The sequence below is a fragment of the Myotis davidii genome, unplaced genomic scaffold, assembly GCF_000327345.1.
Source record: "Myotis davidii unplaced genomic scaffold, ASM32734v1 scaffold362, whole genome shotgun sequence".
Classification (NCBI taxonomy): Eukaryota; Metazoa; Chordata; class Mammalia; order Chiroptera; family Vespertilionidae; genus Myotis; species Myotis davidii.
Window position 1 is genome coordinate 4,342,445 of NW_006297152.1, and position 11,020 is coordinate 4,353,464.

The 11,020-nt window shown below is 41.0% G+C and overlaps 1 protein-coding gene across 1 annotated transcript in view; it reads left to right on the forward strand.

The window, feature by feature from the left end:
• ARPC5 (actin related protein 2/3 complex subunit 5) overlaps positions 1 to 7,287 on the forward strand; it is a 7,732-nt gene extending 445 nt beyond the window's left edge. The window contains exons 2-4 of the mRNA XM_006772957.2: positions 1,986 to 2,058; positions 2,777 to 2,953; positions 5,969 to 7,287. Of these exons, the coding sequence (XP_006773020.1) occupies positions 1,986 to 2,058; positions 2,777 to 2,953; positions 5,969 to 6,031 (313 nt within the window). The 3' untranslated portion in view covers positions 6,032 to 7,287. The remainder of the gene's footprint in view (positions 1 to 1,985; positions 2,059 to 2,776; positions 2,954 to 5,968) is intronic.
• The last annotated feature ends 3,733 nt before the right edge of the window (positions 7,288 to 11,020 follow it).

Below are 11,020 nucleotides of genomic sequence, written 5' to 3' on the forward strand. Positions count from 1 at the left end.
GGACACCGGGTCTGCCGGCCGCGCCCTCGCGGCGCCGGGACAGCACCCGGGCGACGTTTTCCTCCGGGAACGCTGTTTCCTGGGGTCACGTTAGCTCCAGAAATTTCCATCGGAGAGGGATGGGCATCTTTCTTTCGTGATTTTGTGTCTGTTGTGATGGTTTTGTTGTGGTCGCGTTAGGATAGTTTATTCCTTGCCAGCAGAGATTGGGCGGTTGCTGCATGAGGCCCTCTGTCCTTCCAGCCTGGGGGCTTTTTTATTTTTATTTTTATTTAAGGTATTTGGCACAGAATTTGTTAACTGGGGAAGGGGTAGGAGCACACAACAACCAGAACTCCGAGAAGGAAGCTTGGAGGCTTTGCCCGCTGCACAAAGACGAGTAGAGAAGACGAAATGAGAATCCCAGAAAATATTTCAAGTAAACCCCAGTGAATGGGATAGAAGAAGATGGGCCATTTGTACAAAGCAGAGCTCATTTTTATAATCATGAAATCGTTACCATTTTAGTTCAAATTTGGCTGTCAGTTCCTGGGTTTGAATTTTTGCATATTTGAATATTCATAACCTTGCACATTTGCATCAGCGTTTCTTCAGAAAAATGTAAATGTTGCAATAGCCCAAGCTGTAGTTTTAGAGATTCTCAATTACTAAATCCACTCATTTCTAGTTATTCTTGGGTGTATTCATAAGGAAGGCTTTGTAGACTCTTTCCTCATCAATGTCCTATTTAATTCTAAGGAGGAAATAGATGAGAGACAATATTTGGTAGGAACTACATTTGGTCTTAAACGCACCTAAAATACAGCCTTAAACATGTATCAACATACAGATGTTCCTTTCATTTCCACAACTTTTACAATCAGCTGTTGCTACCTTGAGTTATTTAAATATTTAAGTGTTTGGGTTCTTAATGAGCCAGTCTGCATGCAAAAGGCTACTTCCCTAGAAGTCAAATTAAACCTTGGAAATAACAGCTTACTGCCACCAACCATAGGTTTTCTTTCTTTGGAAAATAAGTGATGAACATTATTCTGTCTAAAAACATTCTTTGTGATGAATGAATGATGTTTCCGAAATTAATTTTAGATGATAGGAGATGACCCCTGAGCGGTTCTGCTTTATCCAGATAGTGCACCCGCTTATAAAGACACCGTCTTTTCTGCTCTTGTTACAAAGAGAAGACACAAATGCTGGTCAGACACTCACAGATGGAGGAACAAGTGAGCTCTGTGTGGTTTTCCTTTTAGGGGAATGACCGTACATTCTGACAGCCTGATTGGCCCTCTGTGTCTCATACATGCTCACTCATGGGTGCTTTCAAAGAGAAACTACATTTAGTAGGTATGGCCTGAGACAGTTTGAATAGCCTTTATGAAATATGAGAGAAAATATCCCAGAGTTAAGTTGTCACCCAAGGGTCATTGGATATGTTCTGTAATGCCTCTTTTCATCCATATGGAGAGATTACTAATGTAAGTCACTCAGATTGCTAATCTACCAGCATTTTCTACCAGCATATCAATTAATATAGATCATAATTCTAGAAAAAAATTTGATCTTTGTTTTTCCAGTTAGAATCACATAAAATGGACATGTTTTTATTGAGGTTAGGCTGTTTCCCTTTGGGGCCTAATAATTCTGATGCATAGTTTAGAGTTTTTTATAAATATCACTGAATAATATTTCCATATGTGTCTTACTAGAAGATGGGAGATTAGTAAGGTATTCATTTGATCATTAGAACCAAGGAGGAAAGTCTTTGCTTTATTAAAAAACAAATCTAATGCCCTTTTTTGTTTTCAGTATCAGTTCTTTGATTGACATACTTGAAAACAAAATGGTGAATTTTCCAGTATTGAACATACTGACCATAGTGATTTTTCTTCCTGTACATAAAGTACAGTCTTAAGACCCAAATGGTTCCTGGTAGTTGCAATGCTTCCCTGAGGGTCACCCTTTGCTGCTATCCCCTTAACCTCCATCACAGGAAACATGACAGCTGCCCTGCAGGCAGCCCTGAAAAACCCCCCTATCAACACCAAGAGTCAGGCGGTGAAGGTGAGTCACAGACAAGTGATCTCTGCTGATATCTTACATCAAGAGTCTCTTACCTATAAACACAAAACTTAAAATACGTTTTATTAATAACCTATTTCGGAAGGATGGTTCAAAGTTTTTTTTTTAAATCTGGGTAGAATAAATTGGTAGATTATCACATCTATAAGCAAATCCTTTCAGCTCTACCTCCAACTATGTCAGGAATCTGACCACTTTTGACCACCTCCATTGCTACCATGCTAGCCAGAACCAGCCTATGTTACTGCAGTAACTTCCTGACTGGTCTTCCTGCTTCTGCCTTGTCCCTGAAACCACCCCCCACCCCCCAACCCCCACCCAGCTCATTCTCAACAGGGCAGCCCAGTGATCCTGTTCAAATGTATGACAGATTATACCACTGTTCTTCTCAAAGCCACCCAACATTTTCCTCACTGGAAGGCAAAGTTCCCCCACGGTAGCCTGCAGGGCTTGCATCATCTGTCTCCCCACATCCTCTCTCACTTTTTGGCCTGCTGTTCTCTCACGGCTCAGCCCCAGCCGCCTTAGGTCTTCATGCTGTTCCTGAACACACACTAACAGCACTTGTTCTTTCCTTGTCTGAAATACTTTCCTCAGACATCCCACGGTTTCCTCTTTCATGTCACCTCCTCAGGGCGGCCTTTGCAAAACTGTAACCCCACACACATGTCTAACTGTTCTGTTACTTATTTACCCTCAGGATCGGGCAGGCAGCATTGTCTTGAAGGTGCTCATCTCGTTTAAAGCTAATGATATTGAAAAGGCAGTTCAGTCCCTGGACAAGAACGGCGTGGATCTCCTAATGAAGTATATCTATAAAGGCTTTGAGAGCCCCTCTGACAATAGCAGCGCTGTGTTATTGCAGTGGCACGAAAAGGTAAGTTATGAATTATAAATCCATATGACTGGTTCCTTCAATGACAACCCCTCTTGCCTAAAAATAATTCTGACTTCTTAGTTATATATCTCTGTTATTACAAATAAATGCCTGAAAATGAAAATTTAGATTTATGCCTACTAGCATTGGTCTTAAGAGAGTCTGATTTGCAGCACTTTTATTTAATGATTATTGTTTAGTAAACATAATCTTGGAACTTGGAATTAAATCTTTGAAAAGAAAATAATAAAAATCAAGAATTATTTAACAATGGCCGAAGGTGAAAACAAGCCAATAAAAGAAGCAGATAAACAAAATGTGGTACATGCATACACTGGAATAAAATAGAAATGCTTTCATCCAAAAAAAGGGAAGTCTTGATATATGCTATAGCACGAATGAACCTTGAAAACATTATGCAAAGTGAAATAATCCAAACACAAAAAGACAAATACTGTGTGATTCCACTTATATGAAATACCTAGAATAGGCAAATTCACAGAGACAGAAGGTAGGTTAGAGGTTACCAGAGGTTGGGGAGAAGGCAAAATAAAGAGTTAGTGATTAATGGGGACAGAGTTTCTGTTTGGGCTGATAAAGTATTGGAAATAGATAGTGGTGATGTCTGCACAATATTATGAATGTAATTAGTACCACTGAATTTTACATCTAAGAATGTTTAAAAGTGGCACATTTTGGGTTATATACTTTACCACAATTTTAAAAAAAATAGGGGTGTATATTCTCTAATTAATCTTACAATTCCCAAAACTCAGTTTTTCAGAAGCTTTTTTCTGAGTGAAAATACACACATACAAGGTAAGAATAGGTAGTAAAAATTGCTGCTTAGCCTCTCTCTAGTCACTTTATCCCTCATACACTCTCAAATAAAAGTGCCAACATGTATGGATGGGCTAACCATAACTCCCAGTTTTCTCAGGACAGCCCCAGTTTATTCAGCATAAATATGAATAGTTCCCCTTTACTCTGGGTACCGATTTGGAGAATAATTTGTATGGTCATCCTGTTCATGGAACACTTCCTGTTTGCCAGGCACTGTACTATTACGTTTCATTTCATCCTTACAACAGCTCTACGAGGTCTGTAAACCTCTTTATCATCCTCAGTTTAGAGAAAATGAGCCAGCTTTAAAAAACCTAAGTAACCTAATTCCAGTCTCACCTCAGGATCATAGAAACACTACTTGAGCACTTACTATATCCAAGCACTCTGCCAAGTGCTTTATAGATAATAACTCATTTAATCCTCATAAAAATACTCGGAGAAAAAGCTTGATATTATTATTCCCTGTTAGTAGTGGGGAAATTGAGGCACATATTTTTTTAAATATATTTTTATTGATTTCAAAGAGGAAGGGAGGAAGAGAGAAAAACATCAGTGATGAGAGAGAATCATTGATCAGCTGCCTCCTGCACACCCCCTACTGGGGATCAAGCCCACTACCCGGGCATGTGCCCTTGACCAGAATCAAACCCTGAACCTTTCAGTCCGCAGGCCGACACGCTACCTACTGAGCCAAACCGGGAGGGCATTGAGGCACATCGTAAGGCTTCATTTTTTTCTTAACATGAGTCACCAGTATTTTGCCAGGCTTATCTCCTAAATACTTCTCAGATCATCTACCCAGATACATCTTCAGTGCAGCTGTTCACAGCATCTCCCAATCTGTTGCTATCGCTTCCCAGACTGGCCTCCCAGCAACCAGTTTTGCCTCCCTCATAGCCATTCTCCACTCAGTCACCAGAATGCAGTCTCTAGAACCCACATCTACCCTGCCAGTCACCTGAAAAATAAAGTCCAGGTTCCCAGTCCAGCCTCATCTTACATGTCATTCTTCCCCTTATGCTCCAGCAGGACCTACCGTTTCCCTGAACACACCAGAATGATTCACACCTCTATGCCTTGCTCATGATCTTCTCTCTGCCTGAGGGCCTCCTTACCCTTTATGTCAGTCTGCCACCTACTTATCCATTTCATGTATCATTTTCTCCGTGAAGCCTTACCGGACCATTCCACATTCCTCTATGCCCTCAGGCTAGGTATGTGCCTTCCTCTGCTTTTGTAGCACCCAAAGCATAGCTCTGTCACCTCATACATTACATTAATTATATTATATTACTATATTATATTAATCTGTTTATATATCTGTCTCTTCCAAGTAGACCCGAAGATGCTGTATTTATTCACTTTTGTATCCCCAGCACAGTACCCAAAACACAAAGGCTCTCAGTGTTTTCTGAACACAAGTAAACTGGAGCTTCAAATTTCTAATGCTTAATCATGACTTCCAATTCTTCAAGGTGAAGTCAAAGTTCTGAAATTCTTAGCTCTTAAATAGTAACTCTTAGCTTGGGAGAAGAAAAAGCTGACAAATCCTGACTAAATGGAACTGAGGTTGGTTTATTCCAGTTTGCATTTATTCTGCTGAGAATAAGAGCAGATCTGTATTTGAGCACCTGTTTAGGCAAGAACATTATGCTGTAGATCTTTAAGAGCCAACTGTTATTTGAAAACAACACGCTAGAACAGTGATGGCGAACCTTTTGAGCTAGGCGTGTCAGCATTTTGAAAAACCCTAACTTAACTCTGGTGCCGTGTCACATATAGAAATTTTTTGTTATTTGCAACCATAGTAAAACAAAGACTTATATTTTTGATATTTATTTTATATATTTAAATGCCATTTAACAAAGAAAAATCAAAAAAATGAGTTCGCGTGTTGCCTCTGACACGCGTGTCATAGGTTCGCCATCACTGCACTAGAATGTGAATTAGTATCTCTTTGGAATGTAAGTGCATGAGGTCAGGGCCTCTAAAGGTTTTATTACTCTTCCCCAGTGCCAAGAATGGTGCCTGGTGTGTGATAGGTGCTCAAGAAATATTTATGAAAATCAGTGAGTTCAAAATTAATAGCTGCACTCAGCCTTCTTCAAGAAAAATGTTTTACTCAGTATGAGAAGTGATTCTTTACACTTACGTTTGGTTTGTTTTCAGGCACTTGCTGCTGGAGGAGTCGGGTCCATTGTTCGGGTGTTGACTGCCCGGAGAACCGTGTAGTCCAGCAGGAACTGGGCTTCTCCTGTGGGTGTGGGAGTTGCTGGTACAAAGACCAAAACAACCAAATGCCACCACTGCCCTTCGGGTAGCATCTGTTTCTCTCAGCTTTGCCTTCTTGCTTCCTCTTTCATATCTGTAAAGAAGAAAATTACATATCCATTTTCCTTTCATGAAAATTGGGGTAATATATAGGCAATTTTTCAACAGGTGTCATGCTGTCAGAACTATTTCAGTGATATGTATACCAGTCTGTACATAGTATAATTTTACATCCAGGTTTAACCACCTCTGTTGGCTGGTGGTTTTTGTTTTTCTGTTTTTTGGGGTTTTGTTTTTGTTTTTGACTAATAGTGATCAATTTGATGAGAATTTGATGCCAATTTCCTAACTCATTGCTAGCCAGGAAATATCCTCATGAAAATATGTTTGCGAGACTGGCAGCTGTTAACATTACAAAACTGGACCATACTTCCCTTATTTAAGCAAATGTGTTTCTGGAACAGGTAGGTGAACACCACTCCCAAGTTCCAGCTTGGTGTCTGCCTCCAGATTATGTGAGTTTAAGTATGCTTCTCCTCAGCACCCAGCGATCATGGCCTCTCGATTTCTTTATGGTCACCAGGGTCCAGAGCAAGGAGTCTTGCTCAACACTAATGTTCCATAAAATACCAGAGCATAAAACCTGTGTTCCAATTATGTGGCCCTACTTGGGAAAACTACTCCACATCAGAAAGGACATGGAAACTATGATGTAGTTCAAACTCTGGGCAGCCTCTGAATGAAATGCTATTTTCCTTAGAACCATAGTAGCTGCCTTAACCTGATGCGGTATAGAACCAGTATTTAATATGCCCTATAAATGTCTTCAGTGTTCTTCAGGGTAATTAGGATCTCAAAAGATTTGGTTCCGATCCAAACACATACACATTGTGTATTTTAGCTCAGTGTTTTTTAAAAGACAAAAATGCCACACAGCAAAAAGTGTTTACTTGTTGGACAAACCAAATCAGTTCTCAAAAAAATGACCGGTGCTTATAAAAAGTTGTTATTCAGTAGCTCCAAACCCAGCCACCTGAACGCGTATGACCAAGAGGGAAATCAGCCTGCGCTTCGTATTTACAATGGACACCGTAATCCTGACTTCTGTGAAAACTGGTGCAGAAATCCTGTAAACTCTTTGCTGTTTTTGATACTGCCTTTTGTTTTGTAAAAATTATAAAGTTGAAACAAATAAAATGTCAGTGTTGATTAATTTATTTTTCTAACTCTTACTTTAGTACTTAAGAATGTCTAGTTTTTTAAAGGGAAAGATTTGCTATTATACACCAGGTTATTGTACTCTTGACAAGAACTAGTTTGGTACAGAAGGTTTGTCAAACTACTTTGTTCAGCCCTAGCCAGTTTGGCTCAGTGGGTAGAGCATTGGCCTGGGGAGTGAAGTATCCTGGGTTCAATTTTGGTCAAGGGCACATGCCCGGTTTGCAGGCTCGATCCCCAGTGGGGGACGTGCAGAAGGTAGCTGATCAGTGGTTCTTTCTCATCATTGATGTTATCTCTCCTTCTTCCTCTCTGAACTCAATAAAGATATATTATAAGATCAAATAAAAACAAAGCTACTTTGTTCAAATACAGGTAGTAGAGAAGAGAGTCATTAATGACTTCAGAGCACAGCCTTTGGAGTGATTCCAAAGCTCTCGATGCAGTTGAACACAATATCACTACTGCCCAGAGACGGAGGTCAGGCCGTGGACACGACAGTGTGGTGAAGGCCGGGGGGCAGGAGGGAAGGGGCACATCTACAATAGTGTCAGCAATTAAAAAAAAAGACTTAGACTACAACGTGCAAATTAGCCTAGCAGCTACAGTCATTTATTTCCAGCTTCTAAACTGTTGCTGATGCCTCAAATCTATTTCTTACTCTTACCTACTCACAGCCACCTCTGTTTGCTTTCCCAATGCACCGGATTTCTGCTTTAAAGCTTCAGAAACTTACAGGCAATGCAGAGGGCTGTGAGTTAGGAGAAGCTAAGCAATAGGTATTAGAGGTAGTCCAGTGGGTATAGCCAAACCATTTACAAACTTTAAAGTGAAGAGTGATTTTGCAACACTTTTTCAAAAGTTCCTCCATAACATTTTCCAGACTGCACTTTGGGGAAAATTCTGGAGTTTTATAGTCACAAGAATGCATGCATTCAAAATCTACCAATCAGCTTTACTCGGGGAAGATAGTAAAAGCTGGAACTAACTGGCTCCGCACTGCATCTGATGTCGGCCTGGGTTACACTGACCATGGCACAGTAACTCCTGGGGAAGAGTGGGGATAGTCAGGATGGATTGTGGAAAAAAGATAGAAACGCTAGGGAGCACTTTCTGCCCAAAACTGGCCCGTTACCTCCCATCCTCTTATATTTGAGTCTCATTGGTTTTGTTGTTTCATGTTAGCCATGTTACTTGTTTTGTCTTTGCCACTTTTTAAAGGAGAAAATGGCCCTGGCTGGTTTGGCTCAGTAGATAGAGTGTCGGCCTGTGGACTGAAGAGTCCCAGGTTCAACTCCAGCCAAGGGCACATGCCCGGGTTGTGGGCTCAGTCCCCCGTGGGGAGTGTGCAGGAGGCAGCTGATCAATGATTCTTTTTCATCATTGATGTTTGTATCTCTTCCCTTTCATTTTCTCTCTGGAATCAATAAAAATATATTTCAAAAAATAAATAAAGGGAGAAATGGCACATCCACCCTTTTTTGGTTATTAGGTAACAGCACCACTTAGGTAACAGTCACACTTGACAGGAAGTATGTCTTAAGAAAATCCACTAACACACAAGTGAAATCTGTAGATGGTGCAAATTAGCAAAATGCTTCCTTTCTCAGCATTTACTGTGTTTCCCAGGATTGTGTTGGACATGATAGAAGAATAATGTCTGGGCTTTGCTCTCAGCCTAATTGAGAAGATTTACGCACTTTGAAATTAATGCCATGCCCTTGTATGTAGGCATAACCCATGGACTCAGACAGTGGGGTGGTGAGGGCCTGGGGTGGGGGGTAGGAGTGGACTGGAGGGGGTCGATGGGGGAAAAAGGGAGACATGTAATACTTTCAACAATAAAGATGTTTTTAAATTAATGTCATGCAATTTAGTATTTGACTGTAAGACATTAGTATTTGACTTTAGTGTTGGAGGAACAGTGAAGTCGGGGTGGACTGGAGTAAAGTGAGATGGGTCAGTCTGAACTAGGCCTGGAGGGGCAGAGGGGATGCAACTGACGTGGACAGAGGGGAAAAAAAGCAAGTTGAAGCAAATTGTTCTTATGGTTTTAATGTTTTTAACATGAAGTTCTAGACAGTGAAAGCTATTAAGACCATGTTTTAATAAAGTGTATGTCTATGGGAGATTCAAGAAAGTCATGGGATTATAGAAAATCCTTTCTTTAGCTGAAACACATTGATGGTCACTAGTCTCATCCCTTTTACAGTAGTAAAAGAATGGGAAATTTAATTTTATAAGAAGGAAGGCATCACACATTAGCAATAAAGAGCCTCACTTATAACAAACGGGTCCGAATCATTCTATCCTTTAACTATTTTTTATCATTTATTAAAATGTCCATTGTGTTGAGAATGTTTGCTTAAAAGTTGTTCTTTAACATTGAAACATCAACAGTCCTGCCTTATGGCCCAAAGGTACACAGATTCATGAAATATAGCACAATTAGCAGGCAAGCAGAGCCAGTTACCGGCATGAGGTAGTAACATGCCTTTTCATTTCCAAAGCAAGATTCTGAGTGCGAGCAGGTGAATTAAACACAAAGGCCACCCTTTATTGAGCACCATGCCAGTCCCAGGGTATATTTTACCTTTAGAACCGAAGCTCGGAGAATATAGGTAAGATCACACAATGTATGGGTCCCAGAATCTGACTCCACTCCCATCTGCCTGACTCGAAGGTTATACCACGCTTCTTTCTCAAGTTCAGTGCTTGGGGACAAACGAAGATGGGGGCTTTCTCTAGAAACCTTAATGCTTGCAGGGTGCTGTTGAGAGACCTTCGAGAGGCAAGGTGTAGAAGTCAGAGGAAAGCTTTGGAGAGGTGCGACAACAACTAGAGGCACACTCAGCATAGCAATCTGTTCACCGAGTTTCACTTGCCTTTTGATGATTTTTAAAGTGGTGAGGTTAGAGGTCCATACCCATACCATTCATAACTCCACTGGAAAAGAGAAAACTGACTGAGGGTTTGGCTTCTCAAGGCATGTAGTTTCTCTTGTGTCTTGCCCTTCACCCAATATTTTTCATAGGGTCTCTGTTTTTCCATGTTTCCATGGATGATGTATTTTAACTCAAGCTTCTATTTTAATTAGTTTCGCCATAATTCCATTTCGCAAGAACCAGAGCTGCCATCTCTCATTTCATTAGCCAAGCTGAATAGATTACTGGCCATAACTGAAAATTGCTTGCATAATTAATTCCTCAGAAGCACTCTGGCCACCTTCACTGCAATGGTCTGGGGCTTCGTTTTAGAGGCACCGCACATTGAAGCTGACCTCTGTCCACTCTCCTGGAGTGCCCTCACATTCTGGTTTCAAAACCAGTTGATTAGAGTTTTTGCAGGGGAAATCCTGAGAAAGGCGGGACCCCTGCGATAACTCTGGGCTTGAAGAAATTGGGTTCAAAATCATAGACCTGTGTGGGTAAGGACCCGAGGCACCAAGCACCAATGCAACAACACATACCTGTGCTCTCTGTGTGTGGCCCCATCATGTGCCGCCAGCCTGTGGTCGGCTTGTATGGGTTTGGATCGGTTCTCATCTGCTGTTGTCCCCCTCTGCCCTTTCCACTTCTTATGCATCCTTTCCTTTCCCTAATTCTTCTCATCTTTCTTTTTCCCTCTTCAGTCCCTTCATCTGCTGCCTTCATTCCCTCTTTTTGTCTTGACTCCTCCTGCCTCGTTTTCCCCTTAGTTCATCTTATGCTCATGCCCAGGCACTCAGCGTCA